Consider the following 15724-nt stretch of genomic DNA (forward strand, 5'->3'; position numbering starts at 1 on the left):
GCCCTATTCTGGGGTCCTTCGGGTTGCTTCGGTGGTTTGGTGGGGCAGGCCGCCCGCGGCGCCCATGCTGCTGCAGCCCGCGCCGTGCGCCCCGAGCGCGGGCTTCCCGCGGCCCCCGGCCGCCTCCGGCGCCATGCACGGCTCGCAGAAGGACACCACGTTCACCAAGATCTTCGTGGGCGGCCTGCCCTACCACACCACCGACGCCTCGCTCAGGAAGTATTTCGAGGGCTTCGGGGACATCGAGGAGGCCGTGGTCATCACCGACCGCCAGACGGGCAAGTCTCGCGGCTACGGCTTCGTAAGTGGCCCCGCGGCCGGGCGCGCACCCCGCCCCGCACTTACCGCGCCGGGGGCGCCGAGTCCACCGGCGGGCGCACGCCCAGCTGCCCCGGCACCTGCTGCCCCCTCCTGGGCTCGGGGGCGGAGGTTCACGCTCCAGCCCGTCCCGCCGCCGCTACTCGGCCGCGGCTCCCTGCCCCCACCCCACTCCTTGGGTTAAAAGGGAGAGCCGCTGTGTTCAATTAGCGCTTCGGAGTTTGTGGAGAGATTCTGGGGACAGTCGGCTTACTCCCAGGACTTCCTGGAGCAACAAACAAGCAGAAGAGGCTTCACCTCAGGGCGCTTTGGAGGCCTTTAGCACCCCCTCCCCTCCAGTATTTTATAAGAGTTCCTTTAAACGCCCAGAACAAACGGCTTAAGTAAAAAAAGAAAAAAAAAAAACAAACGGTTTGAAGGCACGTCTCCTACTTTCCTTCTAACCGGTGTCCCCCAACCCCTCCCACGAGGAAATTCGCACCCCCACAGGCAGGCAGGACAAGCTCGGGGCCCCTGCCCTCCTTGGGGAGGAAAGGGGGAAGTTCCTTGTCTCCCCTGGGGATCATTTCTGTCGGTAAAGCTAGGTTTCCCAGCACATGAACTTGGATGGAGGAACTGGAATCCAGGGGCACCTTTGCAGGAGGGCCCCATGGTGGGGGGGTGGGGACTGGGTCAGAGGGTCTGAATAACTGGCCCCCCAGGGAGGGGGAAGTGAGTGCCTCTTGCCGGAGCAGAGGGCTCTGCTCCTCCCACCGGTAAGGGAAACCCCTGATGCATCTGTGTTCCTCTAGGTGACCATGGCCGACCGGGCGGCGGCGGAGAGGGCTTGCAAAGACCCGAACCCCAACATCGATGGCCGCAAGGCCAACGTGAACCTGGCGTATCTGGGTGCCAAGCCGAGGAGCCTCCAGACGGGTGAGAGCCTGTGTTTTCCTTTCCTGGCTCGTCTTGATTGCTATATTCAGTGTTGGTATCTGTGGGGTGGAAAGGGCCCCCCCCTTCCCCAGCCCTGCCCCAGGAGTGGCCGTCAGCTATCATGTGCTTGCAGAGCTGTCCCTGGGCAGTCATCCCCTAGCCTGGGAGCTGGACCCCGTCGTCCAGGTGCATGTGCCAGCGGGACAGGGCGAGGAGGGCGCATCAGCCAGTTGTCAGCCGTCCGCCAGGGAAGGAGGAAGTGGTTCCCCGGGGCTGGCGGTCAGGGGGACAGACACCCAGAGGCCGCTGTTACCCCTCTCCGTCGGCTTTCTTAGGCAGGGAGCTTCGGGATTTGAGGGAAGGTGGCCTGGGAGTGTAGAGGAAGCCAGTTATCTGTCCCTTCCGATGGGGGAGGGCACGGCTGTGTGCTTCTGCTCCCTTGGGTGAGGCTGAGCCCCTGCGTGGCCTCTCGTTTCAGGCTTTGCCATTGGAGTACAGCAGCTGCACCCCACTTTGATCCAGCGGACTTACGGGTGAGTGGACACTGTTGGCTGGGGGGGGGGGGTGGCGGGGGGGTGAGCAGACCTGGCCAAGCAGGCCCCGGGCGCCCCTTGGCCTGAGGGAGTCTTTCATCCGAGGACCGCCAGCCCCACGGGATGCCCTTTGCATCTACCTTTCCGTGTCTGCGAACCGTCGCCTTCTCCGATCTTCCATAAACCTGATTGCCTTCGGAGGGCGGGGAGGCAGGGCCAGCCGGGAGGACGGAGAGAAGGCTGAGAGCGTTCCTCCAGTCCTGCCAGAGACCCCGGAGGCTGCCGGAGCCTGGTTTCAAGCCTTGGCTTCCCCGTGACCAGTTGCGTGACCTCTGGCAACCTACACAGCCGTCTGTCCCTCAGTTTCCCCCAGCTCCCTCTGTGGAATGGGGATGGTAGCGGCCTCTCTGAGTTCTGTGAGCCGAGACCTCGGGAGAGGCCTGTGGTGAGGGAGGGCAGTGAAGGCTCCGGAAGTGCTGCCCGTGCTCTGTGGGCCCGGCGGCTGCGTTCTTCTCAGGGTGCCGGGTGACCCGCTCTGGTGCCTGACAGATGGTGCCAGCAGGCCACTGCCATCCGGGGTCTGGTATTTATGAAAGCTGCAGCAGGTGAGACGGGACCGGGGCCAGCTGTCCAGCCCCAGTGGACCCGGCCTGTGGGCCTTTTGTCCGACGTGCTGTGGTTCAGCGCATCCCACCCTTGCCTGGCTTTTTTTTTTTTTTTAAGTTCTAATAAGTCCCGGCAGCTGCTTGTGGAAGGACACACACACTTCAGGGGCACAAAGGGGCCTGCCATGCAGTGTGACTTCCCAGCCCCGTGATCGATGTTGGCTGTGTGTCCCAGTGCCGGCAGCGTGTCGACGGGGGTGGGGTGTGCTCCTGGGGGTGGCAAGGGCGGTGAGAACACAGACAGCCCCTTTTAGAACGTTGGTGCTTCTCAAGCTGTCAGAACCAAATCCCAGGCTCTGGATTTTGTGCTTCAAGCTGCGCGTGTGCGTGTGTGTGTGTGTCTCACGTGCATGTGTCTGCCCTAGAAAGAGGCACAGTTCGAGGAACCACCTGGCTTCCCTGGCAGGGCTGGGAGCTGGGCTCGGGTGGACCGGGCAGGTCACACAGATGGCTGAGGAGTTGTTGCGTGCCCACGATCTGGGGGTGCTCGCCCGGACACGCGGCGTCTGTGTCTGCTTGGTGGCCTTGGCGTGGATTGGCATGCGTGGGAGCCCAGCTCTCAGTCTGTTCTCCTGGGAGGGAGCCCGGGGGCGGCCGGGAGCTGGTGCTTCTGGGTTTCCTTCTCACCCTGGCATCTGCTTCATAAATGTCTGGAGCCGTCTTGGGAGGTATTTGGGGACATCTGCCGTCATCCGAAGTTCTTCCTGCTTGGGGTCCAGGTCACATGAGGAGGGCATTCCTCATTTTCCATAGCCTTGGTGCTGTTCCCCAGGTGTGTCCCAGGTGGCCAGGGGCAGGGCCTGGAGCAGGGGCCAGCTGCACAGAACCGGGGGTGGAGGGGGGCGGGCATCAGCGGCTCTGTCCTGCTTACCATGTAGCAGCTCCTTCCCCGAGCACGTTTGAGCTCTTTTCGGATCCGCTGCGGCTGCCTCTAGGACTCCAGTCACTGTCAGGACTTGGCCCCTGGAGCCTGCAGACCTGGGTTCAAATCCTGGTTCTGCCACATTCCAGCCGGGTCCGCTTGGCAGATGGCAGGTGGCGTCTTCTTCCTGAGCGTTCGGTTTCCTCGTCTGTGACTTCCTTGACGGAAATAATGACCTCTTCACATACGGTGCCAGCACGCGGGACCGGGTGCTCTGTGCCCCTGCCCCCCATCCTCTCCTGTCCTCGCAGCAGCCTTCTGAGGTTGGGGCTGATGTTACCTTCGCTTCCTAGATGAAGAAACTGAGGCGAAGAGCGCTTAACAGTCTGTCGGGGTGACCTAAGTGACGTGACTTAAACCGGGCCACTGGCTCCGAGCCCACACTCAGCCGCCGCTCTCTGGGGTGGGCGGGTAGGAAGGGTGCCCCAGCCTTTCCTCTCACGGTCCCTTGAGTGCCACCCACGTGAGGGTGCTTGGGGGTCGGTGCAGATCTTACCGCCGTGCGTTCCCGACTTCACGTGACCGTGTCTTGTAACTAAATCTCTGGCTGGCATCTAATACCTGTGACGACGAAGAGGCCTCGGGCTTTTCTTGTTGGTTGCCAGGGGGCGGAGACCCAGGCGGGGACAAGGGGTCAGAGGGAGCGTCCAGGTCTTCGTTGCCAGCGGCCAGTGGCCCAAAGCTTCTCAGGGTCCCGCCGCCTCCCACCAGGCCTCGCTGAGAGGTCCAGGGTGGCGGGAGGGGCCCCTGGGGGTGCTCTCCCAGCGAGGCAGGGCCGGGCTGGCCCGGGGTCAGCTGCCTTCCCCCAGTGCCCCTCGGTTGGGAGAGTTGGGCCGTCAGCGTCCCTTTTGTCTTTTGTCTTTGCAAACGAGAACAATCGGGCTGGAGCGAGGCTGGCCTGACTCAGCAGTCAGTGTTGTGTGCTGCGGGCTGGCAGTGAGGCTGGGCCTGCGCCGGCCGAGGGCACGGTGGGAGCCAGGGCTGGGCAGCTCGGCCTTTTCAACCAGTTAACCCCTCTCCTGCCTGGCCGAACTTCCCCCGGACTTCCTGCCTCCGATCCTATGCCTTGCACAGGTCTAAAGGTTGCACGGCCCCACCTTTGGGCAAGGCCACTGCGGAATCCTCGCCTGTGGGGCCGTAAGCATCAGCGTGGGAGATTCGCCAAAGAATCTCTTAACAAGTTACCCTTTTTGCTTGGATTCCCTGGCTCTCGGGTTTTTTTTTGTTTTTTGTTTTTTTTTTTTTTAAGGGGGATGGGGTCTTTCAGGACCTAACTTGGGCTGTGCATTCCTGTCCTGTAACTGTGTGTGGGGCCAAGGCCTGAGGTTTGGAGAATCCTTCCTTGGCAGGTGACCAGTGACTTAACCATGAGAGGGACGACATGACCAAGGCCATAGACCATCCAGCTGAGCATCTCTTGGCCGACCCCCCCGGGTGGGACAGTCAGCAGCCTGCAGGCAGGAAAGTTCCAAGTGGTCTGGAGAGGGCACATGTCCGGGCAGAGCTTTGAGCCTTGTCTGGAAGGGACCTCCTGGTGTCAGAGGGTGTATGTCCAGGGCTAGACCTAAGACCTGCCAGGGTCTGAGGTTTGTCCTGGGCCTGGCTGTACTTGGAACCTCTCCTTGGGTTATTTTTGAAGGGCCAGCTGCTTCTCTGGGCACAGCCCCCGTCCCTTTTCTTAAGGGGGCCTTGCTGGGGCCTTCACATCCATTCACCGCCAAGTCCTGTTTTGTGGCCAGGGTGAGACCAGGCCCCAGGTCCCAGACAGCAGGGTCATCCTGTGTTGGAGCCAGGATCCCAGGGTCTGCCTGGGCTCATCTCCCCGGAGATGACCAGGATGGAGACCAGGATGCAGGGCTGACTTGAGCACTGAGTGGGTGCCTTTGTGCAGAGCCGGTGGGTCGGGGGCCTGGCCCACAGAGAGACTTGTATTTGTCAGGGACCCAGCTCCTAGCAGCCCTCCGACAAGGCCTGTTGCCCGAGCTGCCCCGTGCAGGCACCGGGTGAGGAGAAACTTGTCTGAGCTCACGCAGTGTGGGGCCGGGGGCCCGATTGGGTGGCTCCAGTACTCTCCTTCCTTCCACGAGGCCCCAGCACCTCCCTCTGGCCAGCTCTTGAGCAAATCCGAGCCAGACACCCCAGGACTGACACCCACTATGGGACCCTCTTGGGGCGGTACATGCCTTGTGGGTCCAGGGACGCCTATGCTCTCTGGGCAGGCTCCCTCTGTCCCCGCCATCACCAGGCCCCAGGTGTGTGCACGCCGAGGGGCCCGAGCCCAGTACCTGGGTCACCAGGGCCGGGGGGGGGGGACCGCAGCAATGGGAAGGCCATCAGACGACACACTGGGACACACCCCAAAAAACGCCGAAACCTGACCAGGGCCTCCAGCCTGGTTAATAGCACCGTGCCAGCATCAGGTGCCTGGTTTTGGTCGCACGCTGGGTTGTGTAAGACGTCACCACTGGGGGACGCGGCAGGAGGGCACCCAGGACCTCCCTGTGTTGTTTTTGCAACTTCTCAGGATTCTCCTGCTGTTTCCTAATACGAAGTAGATTAAAGGCTGGGCGGGGCAGGGGTGGTGAGTCGCAGCGCCCCCCTGGGGGGGGGCGCGGCAGGAAGTGAGGTCAGAGCGGGAGGCTGTGGGGGCTGGGAGGAAGCTGGTGCCTGCTCCCCGCTGTGGTGTCACATGGCTTGTTTTTACTTTCAGGGTGCCTGGGGTGGCCCTGCTCCCCACACCGTAGCTTCCTGTTTGGCACTGGAGCGAGGCGTGGGCCGGCGCGTGGCCCTCCCGGTGGGCCGCCGGTGCACACCTGTTGTTTGTCCCCGTCTGCCGTAACAGAAACCAGCCTCCGGGGTGGCTCTTGGGTTCCTCTCAAGGATGAGCTCCTCGCTCCGGCCCGCTGCCCTGGCAGCCTGAGGGCCGGAGAGCCTCGTCCGGAAGCCCGGAGCCGAGGGACAGAGGCCTGGCCACAGACAGGCCTGCGGGTGTCTGAACCACCCCCAAGGGTGTGCCCTGGGGCGGGAGGAGCAGGGGGAACGGGGCGGGAGGGCTCCCGGGTGGCCCAGCCAGCCCCCTCGCGTTGCCGTGGCCAGAGCACTGGGCCGAGAGCCCGGAGGCGCTTTTCCGTGGCTTGTGTGTGTGATCCCTCGTCGTCGTGACTTCTCCTCCTTGAGCCTCAGTTTCGCCACCTCCCGCGTGAACGCGACGAGGGCTCAGCAGAGCGTTCGTGCTCCCGACCCTTCCCACGTGGGTGGAAGCAGGAAGCTGGGCATTCGTTCGGCCCGGCAGGCCGTGGATGCCGTGGGGATGCCGTCCCGGATTGTAGCTGCATGCAGAGTGGCCTGCAGCCCGGCGGCAGTGTGGGCAGGCCCGGTGGCGGTAGGCGCTGTGGGGGGAGGGGCGGCCGGGCCGGGGACGCCAGCGTGAGCCGGCGGAGGAAGTGGGGGAGTTGGGGGGCCCAGGGGCGCATTTAGATCTTATTCCGAGTGACGCGGGACTGAGGTGGGCCCTGCGTGGCTGAGGGCCGGGTCACTTGTGTCTTTACAGCATCCCTTTGGCTGCTGTGTGGCCCGTGCGGTGGAGGCCGTGGTCCCCACGCAGCTGGGGTGGCCGCTGGCTCGGGCCAGGGTGAGCAGCTGTGGGATCCCAAATACAATACATTTTAAAGAATGTGTGATGGAGGAGCCTGAGAAGATTCCAGAGGTTTGGGCTGAGCACGTGGAAGGCCGGATAGGCCTGGAGGAGAGGGCGCAGGTGTGGGTCGGGGTTTGGACAAGTTCGGGGGAGGCCTGGCGGCGTCCCACGGAGGCACGGCTTACCTGCTTTGTGCCGCTGCCCTACTCCTGCCTGCTGTCTGGTGGCCCCAGGGAGCATTCACGTGCCCCCTCCGGGGATTCCCAGCCCCGGACCTGCTTTTCTGCCTGCGCTGGCGTCCCACTCCGCGCCCCTTCCTTCCAGAAGCCTGCAGTTGCGCCCCCGGTGGCTGCCTGGGTCCCCAGCACGGCTGGCGAAAACCTCCAGGGAGCAGAAAAAGTGAAACGGGCTCATTTGCCTTTTTTGTTCGTACTTTTGGGGGTGGCTTTGCTTTCAGAAAATGAGTCCTCCGAGGCTGTGGTGATTCCTTTTAGCGGAGTTTTGCTTTGAGTGTGTGCAGCAGTCAGCCGCCTCTCCAACTGGGCCACTCAGGCTCCCGAGACCTCTGTCTCCTGAAGGGGCCTCTGGGGACGCAGCAGAGGCCCTGTTGGGCTCTGTGGCTGGCACCTTTAGTTTACAGATGGGGAAACTGAGGCCAGAGAGGGCTGAGGGACTTGGACAGGCATGGCCAGGGTCCAGACTCAGGGCTCTTGTCCCTGAACCTCCGCTGGGCCAAGTCCGCTGGGGTGCCCTTGGCCGTGCCTCGGGTCCCGGCAGACTCCGTGGCTCCCCCGTGTGCCGTCAGGAAGCCACGAGCCCCCGGTCCTGCAGGTCATGGTCACGCCTGGTCGGAGCAAGCCTGGAGAGCATCGGGCCACCTGACCTTTAGGTTCCGACCGTGGGCCCAGCTGTCCTGCTGGCTGGTCCGGTTTTCCCTCCAGGGTTCCTGGTCTGCTCTCCCTGGGGCTGGGGCCAGGTGGCCGTGAGAGGGAGGACCTTCTGTGCGTCCTGGCCGGCTTGGGGGCTCTCCCTTGTCGTCCCTCAGGCCCGAGGAGGTCATTGGTGCTGCCACGCTCTCTGGGCCGTGCAGAGCGTTAAATCCTCACGCAGCCCTAGCGGTGGGGGTGACCTCACTCACCCCACAGAGGCAGCGCTGACACAGCCCGGCACCTGGCGAGGACCAGAGCCAGCCTTGAACCGAGCCGCCGGGTTCCACCCCCCACTTGCGAGCAGGGCCCGGTCCGGCGATAGCTGTTTCCAGCTGGGCTGCTTCCTTTGCCTTCTGAAGGGCTGCAGCTTCTATCCCAGGACCCAGGCAGCATGCCCAAGGGAGGCTCCTTTGCTCTCCGGGTGCCGGCGATCCCGCGGCCTGCCTGAGGCCCTCCGCACTCCACAGATGGTGTGCTAGGTGCTCGGGACCCGGCGCTCGGCACCAAGTGCCCGCCCTCGGGGGGCTTACATTTTCATCGAGAAAACAGAACGGAAAGTAAATGACGGGTCTCAGGTCGTAAGAAGGAAATAAAGCCGGGGGTGGGTGGGATGTAGTGGCGTTGACCTGGGGGTTGGTCGGGGAAGGCCTCTGAGGAGGTGAGGCTGGAGGTTGGGGAAGCAGCCTGCAAGCAGAGGGAATAGCCGGCGTAAAGGCCCGTTGGGGGAGGTGCCCGTTGCGTCCGGGGAACAGGGTGGTGAGAGTAGGGACAGTGGGTAGAGAAGAGTTGCAGGGGGAGTTGAGGCTTGGCTGTGTGGGAAGCCATAGGGGGAGCGGTGTGGTTCTGGGGAGGGTGGAGGCCGCTGGAGGGTTCTGATCCTGGGGGTGGGCTGGTCTCTTGGATTTTTTTTTTTTTTTTTTTAAGTTTACGTATTTTGGGAGGGAGAGAGAGAGCGAGAGTGCAGAGCCTGACACAGGGCTCGATCTCTCAAACCAGGAGATCACGACCTGAGCCGGGATCAAGAGTCAGACTCTTAGCCAAGGCGCCCCATCTTGGATGTTTTTAAGATGACCCTCTGGTCACCGGATGGGGGCAGAAGCAGGCACAGAGGACCTGCTTCGACGGGGTGTGGTAGATGGAGGCTTGACTGACCTGGGGAGGTGGGGGGGGGGGGGGGGGGAGGCCCGGGGGGCGGGGGGGGGGGGGGGGGGGGGCAGGGGCGGGAGAGTGGGCGGGCCCTGGTGGCAGACCAGCCTTCGCCCGCAGAGTGTTGTGCGGCCTGTGGCCTTTTCAGAGGTCTGAAGGTCGAGCACGTGGAGGCTGGTGGTGCCCCAGCCTTTCTGGGGAGTGGGTGGGGTGGCAAGGAACGTGCGGGGCACGCGGGCCCTGCCCCCGTTGCCCCCTGGCCAGGGCCTCCTGTTCCTGCCGTGTGTGCGGGCCTGGGGAGGGGGGGGCGCCAGGCTGCGCCAGGCAGGTTTGGCTGGGCTTGCTTTCTCCCCCGGGGGCTCAGTGGGGTCCCCGTGGGCGTGTGTGCACACACCCCTGCAGCTCTGCCCCTCCGTCCCCACCCGGCCTCCTTCCCCGCGCCCACCGGGCTGGGGCGTCGGGCCCCGAGGGCGGTCAAGAGCCGAGCGCGTGCCCTTCGCTTTGTAGTTTGCTCCACGGCAGGGTCTGCACGTGAGGGGTGTGACCCTGGAGGAGTCTCCACGGTGGGCCGACCCGTGCCTTGTGGGGGATTGGCAGCCTCCCTGGACTCCACCCACCAGGGTGGCACCCAGAAATGTCCCAGGCGTGGCCCGGTGTCCCTCGGAGGGGCAGAGTCGCCCTGTTCTGGCGGGGGTCCTGGTCCTCCCTGCAGGCCCTGAGGTCAGCCTCTGCAAATCCACATGCAGAGCCGAGGGGCGGCCGTGCTGGAGGGAAACTGCCTGGGGCGCGTGCCCTGCCTCCTGGGGCTTTGTGGCTCCCTCTGACTCTTGGCCCCACTGTGCGGCAGGACCCGCCCCCCCCCCCCCCCCCCCCCCGTTCCTTCTTTTCCTTTTGATCCCACTCTGGGGTGCACACACCTGTCGGGGGTCCAGTCTCTGTGGATCCACTGAGCAGCTTGGCTGCTGGGCCTTGGACTGGGACGGCCCTGCCACCTGGGTGGCCTCTTGGAGACCCAAGCTGGCCCCCGAGGGGGGCCCCGGTCACAGGCTCCAGCCAGCAGCCAGTCCTTGTGGGCTCAGGTACCAGGCAGCGTATGGACAAGGAGGCGAGACTCTGCCACTGCGGTGACACAGTACCTCTTGTGGCTTTAAAATGCGTGGTGGGTTATCTCGGACTTTTTGCATAGAGTGGGGGTGGGGCAGAGGCTCAAGGGAAGCAGGTGAGTGGACGCAGGTGGGCTGTATCCTGGGGTGTCAGGGACCGGGTGTCTCCCTTCCTCCCCAGCCTGAGACCGTTCCTCCCTCACCCGTGGAGGCTGGGACAGAGCTCTGGTCCTGACAGGGGAGAGTGCAGGACCTGGCAGATGTGACCACTGCCTCATCCGGCTGGACCTTGGGGAAATACGGCCAGGGCCCTGTTTGTCTGTCTTACCTACTTACGTGTGTATTTATTAAGTTTATTTTGGGAGAGAGGACACGCGCTCGAGAGCGGGGAGGGGCAGAGAGAGGGAGAGGATTCCAGGCAGGCTCCGCACTGTGACGCGGGGTCTCAATCTCACGAACCGTGAGATCACGATCTGAGCCGAAGTCAAGAGCCAGACGCTCAATCGACTGAGCCACCCAGGCGCCCGAAACCTGTCATTTTTGCGGCCCTGGATCCTTCTGCTGTGTGGACAGGGTGAGGCCCGGGTCTAGGCAGTGGCTCTGAGTGTGGGTGTGTATCAGGATCCCTGGGGGCCTGTCACCCCTTCTGACCCCTCTGTCTGCAGGGGATCTGCCTTTTTGGCACATGCTCCGGGGGTGTCTAAGGCAGGGGCGTCCCCGCCCATGTTTGGAGAAGTTCTGGGCTGCCGTGAGAGATGTTCCCGAGGCTCCAGGAGCCGGGTGGGGGCTCTCGTGGTGCCAGGGACGTCCCGGTGGGTGCGGCTCCTTTCCCGGGCGGCGTCCTGACTGCGGGAGCCCCTCGTCCTTCTCAGCGGAGAACCTGTTCCCCGTGACCTGTTGTTCCATCAACACGCTGTGTGCCCGGCTCGTTCCAGAGTTAGGCCTCGGGCGAGGCCCTGGGGGTCGGGGCAGAGCCCTCCCCACGGCTCACAGGAGATGCAGGGGAGGTGAGGGCTCCAGGGGGTCGCTGGCAGGTACAGACCCGGGTAGGGACGGCCTTGAGCGTCGGAGGTGCTGCAGGGCACGGCTGGGACGGACAGCAGCTGAGGTGGGACAGCAGCCCGCAGGGATGTGGTCTGAAAGCGACAGCCTGGCACCCTTGCCAGGCTCCTTCCGCGCACACGCTGGCTCCAGCCTCAGTCTTTGCCTTGCTGGTCCCCCACAGCCAGCCCTGTCTTACCCTCGGGGCTCAGTGCAGTTGCTCTCTCCTCCGAGAAGCCTACCCTGACCACTCCCCGCAGTCCCGCCTCCAGGTCATGGGTTGGTACGTTTGTGTGTCTGTCTGCCCCGCTGGAATCTGAGCTGCGGGGGCCGTATCCTGGCCCCGGCAGACGTGAGATCGCTGTTGGCACTTTTCAGGAGACCGAGCAGGATTCGAACCCAGGCCCGGCTCTGTTAAAGGCTCTGGTTTGCATGGGGGGAGGAAGGAGGTGGTCGGCGGAGGCTCCTGGAGTGGGGGCGGTGGAGGGGGATGGGCGCTGTGGCCCGGAGCCAGAGCACGGGGATCCCGGTGGAAGCTGCCCGGGCACACGCGGCAGAGGGTGGGGGTGGGGAGGCACGGCCGCTGCCGGCCTGGGTGTGTTGCTGCGGGAACACTGGGGCGCTGCCGCTGGGAGGGCGGCGCGGCCGGCGCTGGGGGCCCCCGCAGGCACCGGCAGGTGTGCCCCAGACTCCCGCCCGCTTTGCTGCCAGATCGTCGCAGCCCTGCGCGCCGTGCCCTCGCGGGCGGCTCACTCCGCAGCGGGATTTGTCTCTCGCAAAGGACGGGTCACCGAGCATCTGAACATCTGAAACCGGACAGCAGTTTTCAGACCTTAAGTGTGTTCACAGTCGTGTGCAGACGCGCGCTCTGCCTGACCCGGAACTTGTCCATCAGCCCGAGAGGAGCCCCGCAAGCACTCACGTCCGGCCCGGCCCCGCCCCCTGCCGGAGCCCCTGGCGCTTCGCCCCCGTTTCCTCCGGGTTTGCCCGTGTGGACGTTTCCTGTCGGGGGAGTGGCCTTCTGGGTCTGGCGTCCTTTGCTCAGCACGTCCTCAGGGCTCATCCACGCCGTGGCACGTGTCATTCCCCGTCGCCGCGTGGGGAGACCCCATTGGTTTGTCCCACCGTGGGGGGCGCTTGGGCCCCATGAATATCGCTCCTTCTTCCTGGTTATGCACGGGAACCCATCTGCCCTGGAACGACCCGCGGAGCCCTCCGCCGGCCCCCGGCCCCTGCCTGTGCACTCAGGACATCGTGCGGAAGGACGTCGGTTCTTGGACCCGTAAAAACGGCAGCTCCCTACGGCCCGCCTCGCCCATCCTCAGCCACCTTGGCCCGTGTATAAATACGCATCTGGCTGCTTTAGCATCAGTGATATCACAGCATAAACAGCATCTCGGGTCCGCTGCTCGGTTTCCTCCCGGCAGCGTGGAGGGCAGTGGCGTGGGGCCGAGCACGGGCCGCCTGGTCTCACTGCCACCGCGTGTGCTGCGACTGGAGGGACATCGGATGCCGCTGCGGCCCCTGCAGGTGACCCTCTGGCGTTCTCGGGATTGTCGCCGATCCTGTGGGTGCTGCCGTGGTGTCTGCCCCGGCTGAGTGTCGGAGAACGGGGCGCCCTGTCCTTTCCGAGCAGCTTCTCTTTGGAGCCGGGCCCCACCCCACAGGTGCAGGAGGGAGTTGGGTCCCGCGTGCCCCGTGCTGGTGCGAGAAGAGGCGGAGGAGAGACTGATGCCCGATGGGGCTGCCGGGTACCTGACGTGGAGCAGACAGGCCGCGAGGCCCGGAGAGGCCCAGCCACTTGCCCCGGGGCCGCCCAGCGCCTGGTTGGCCGAGCGGGCCTTTCTGTGCCCCCGTCTCCCCACCCGTGACACGTGGGACTCATCCCGGGCGTGCGGTGACAGTTTTGCACATTAGCCTGCGGCATGGGACAGACGCGTGGGTCAGGAGGGTCCCCTCACTTCATCGCTGTGGGGCCTTGGCCGAGCCGCTGACCCTCTGAGCTCCATTCTCTGTCGTGAAACAAGATGGTGACGTGAAGGGCAGCCTGAGCGCGCGTCCGACCAGGCACCGCGGGAAGGTGTTTCGGTTTCGGACCCGGCTCCGTGGGCGCCGGGCGTGGTCGGTGGCCTTGCTCCCAGGGCTTCTCGTCCTCTTCGTCTTCACTGCTGTCCTTCCTGCCTCATTCCTGCAGTTCTCACTCAGTGAGGCTCGCCGAGCTGCCGTGGGCCGGGCTCTGGGCTGTCGGTGACCAGGGCAAAGCTCCGGAGCTGGGGAGGAGGACAGGACAGCGCAGCGTGTCCCCCGGTGGTATGGCTTGTTGGGGAGACGAACAGGGAGGTGGAGGGCCGGGGTGTGACCTGGCAGTCACACGGGGACCTGAGCTCAGAAGGCCCACGCTAGACTTGATGCTCTGCCGTCACCGTCTGAAATTTCTAAATCCTTTTTAAACCTGGGTCCCCCAAATCACTGGCCCTGTGGGGGGCCTCGTGGGGAGATGGCTGGAGTGCAGAGCATTGGGTTGGGCTGGGGGTGCCTGGGAAGGGCTCACTGGGAAGGGGGGCTCTGGAGAGCCGGGGAACGTGTGTTACGGGCAGTGGGAACAGTCAGGCCAAACAGTCAGTGCAAAGGCCCTGTGGTAGGAGCACGGCTGGTGTGTTCCAGGAAGATGTGTTGTTGCCATACCCATCTGACCGACGAGCGGTCCTCGGGAGCGGGGACACAGCATCACCCAGCCCCTCCACTCCGGAGCCAGCTTTCCACCGCCCCGTCCCCTGACCCAGACCTTCTGTGTTTGGCCCCGCAGGCTGACCCCCCACTACATCTATCCACAAGCCATCGTCCAGCCCAGCGTGGTGATCCCGGCTGCCCCGGTCCCGTCGCTGTCCTCCCCCTACATCGAATACACGCCAGCCAGCCCGGCCTACGCCCAGTACCCGCCGGCCACTTTTGACCAGTACCCTTACGCCGCCTCGCCCGCCACGGCCGCCAGCTTCGTGGGCTACGGCTACCCGGCCGCCGTGCCTCAGGCCCTCTCGGCCGCGGCCCCCGCGGGCGCCACGTTCGTGCAGTACCAGCCTCCGCAGCTGCAGCCCGACAGGATGCAGTGAGGGCCGTTCCCGCCCCTGGCGTCACGGCCCCATCGGCCCCACGCCGGGCAAGCGGCCGGCCGGGCTTCGGGGTGCGCGCCCGCGCATGTACCTCCGGAGACCCCGCGGGAGCCCCGCCTGACCCCGGATGGACCGGAGACCGCTTCTCTTGAAATCCAGGACCCGCCGCGTCTTGAGGGAGGACTTGGGGAGAAAGGGACGGCCGCGCGCTCTTCGAAGACACAACCCAGACCTCGCACACACCGCCAGCCTTCCGCCCTCCCCCCCTCCCGCCCCTCCCCGCACCCCCGGCGCCCACGGCCCTGTCCCCACCGCACCTGGCCGGGGCCCTCCCCCCGCTCCCCGCGGACCGGCTGCCCTTCGCCCCTGCTCGGAGATGCCTTACTCCGGGGAAGCCCGGGAGAGCCGCCGGAGCGGGCGGTGAGCCGTGGTGGAAGGTGCGGGGGGCCCCGTCTGCCTCCGGGACTCTCTTTTTCTAGACGACAGCCCACCCCACGCTGGCGACGGGGAGCCGGCCGACATCCCCTTCTGTCGAGCTGCAACTTTTTTCTTATCGTCCTTGTTTTGCTACTAAGATGATTTCAGAATCGTAGTCTATTTTTTCAACGGGAACTCCCACCACCAAGAATCCAGAACCTATTTTTGACTTTGAGAGACTCACTTTTGTCGATGGCTCCGCCCAAGGCGACGGTGGCAGTATTTCCGCGCGACGAAGCATCTGCCGGCCCCGGGAGCCCCTCGGAGGGTGGGCGTCTCCGGGCAGGTCTCTCTGGGCCACGGGCAGTGGTCTCAGCGTGTCCCCCACCCCCCCCCCCCCCCCCCCCCCGCCCCAAGCCACCAAGGGCAGGAGGGAGTGTGGCCCAAGGTGATGCTGGCCGAGGGGCCGGAGCGCACCGACCGTGCCGGCCAGCGAGTGGGCGGGGCTCCGAGTGCAGGACCACCCGGCCTTGCCTGCCCCCCTCCCTCGTGGCGTCACCTGCTGTGTAGCAGCTGGGGCCCTGGGATTGAGCAGAGACACGTCTGGCCTCCTGGCGGGGGCCTCGGTCTGGGGGCGGGGTGGGGGGTGGGGTGAGAGAGGTGCCGCCAGGCGGGGTGGGGGGTGGGGGGGCTCCCGGACAGAGCACCATGGGCCGTGCGGTGGCCCCCACTCAGAGGAAGGGAGGAGTGAGCCGAGGGGCAGCCTCGCGGAGGAGACCCGTGGAAGGGTTTGGGGAGGGCGGGCCGCCAAGTTGGGGGGCGCTGGGGGTATTCCTTCGGACCTACCTCAGGGAAGTGGTGGCCTCAGGGGGCTGACCGACGTGGGCAAGCACTTTGCGGCACGCCTGGTACACAGTCAAAGCCCAGAAAATAAAGGTAGCTAATATTATAATAATATTTTTATTAGAACGTTCTGATTATAAAAATA

At 64.8% G+C, this 15724-nt stretch overlaps 1 protein-coding gene and 1 long non-coding RNA gene across 2 annotated transcripts in view; one reads left to right on the forward strand and one right to left on the reverse strand.

Moving 5' to 3' along the window:
• Positions 1-381, reverse strand: part of LOC121019898 (uncharacterized) — a 6103-nt gene extending 5722 nt beyond the window's left edge. The window contains exon 1 of the long non-coding RNA XR_005785805.1: positions 346-381. This is a non-coding gene — a long non-coding RNA (uncharacterized LOC121019898). The remainder of the gene's footprint in view (positions 1-345) is intronic.
• Positions 45-14778, forward strand: RBM38 (RNA binding motif protein 38). Its single transcript, XM_040459698.1, has 4 exons — positions 45-301; positions 1110-1233; positions 1712-1766; positions 14016-14778. The coding sequence occupies exons 1-4, from the start codon at positions 65-67 to the stop codon at positions 14317-14319; spliced, it is 720 nt and encodes a 239-aa protein (XP_040315632.1). The 5' UTR covers positions 45-64; the 3' UTR covers positions 14320-14778.
• Positions 14779-15724: the final 946 nt, after the last annotated feature.

The sequence above is a fragment of the Herpailurus yagouaroundi genome, unplaced genomic scaffold (genome assembly GCF_014898765.1).
Source record: "Herpailurus yagouaroundi ecotype Mexico unplaced genomic scaffold, PumYag 246, whole genome shotgun sequence".
NCBI classification, from domain to species: Eukaryota; Metazoa; Chordata; class Mammalia; order Carnivora; family Felidae; genus Herpailurus; species Herpailurus yagouaroundi.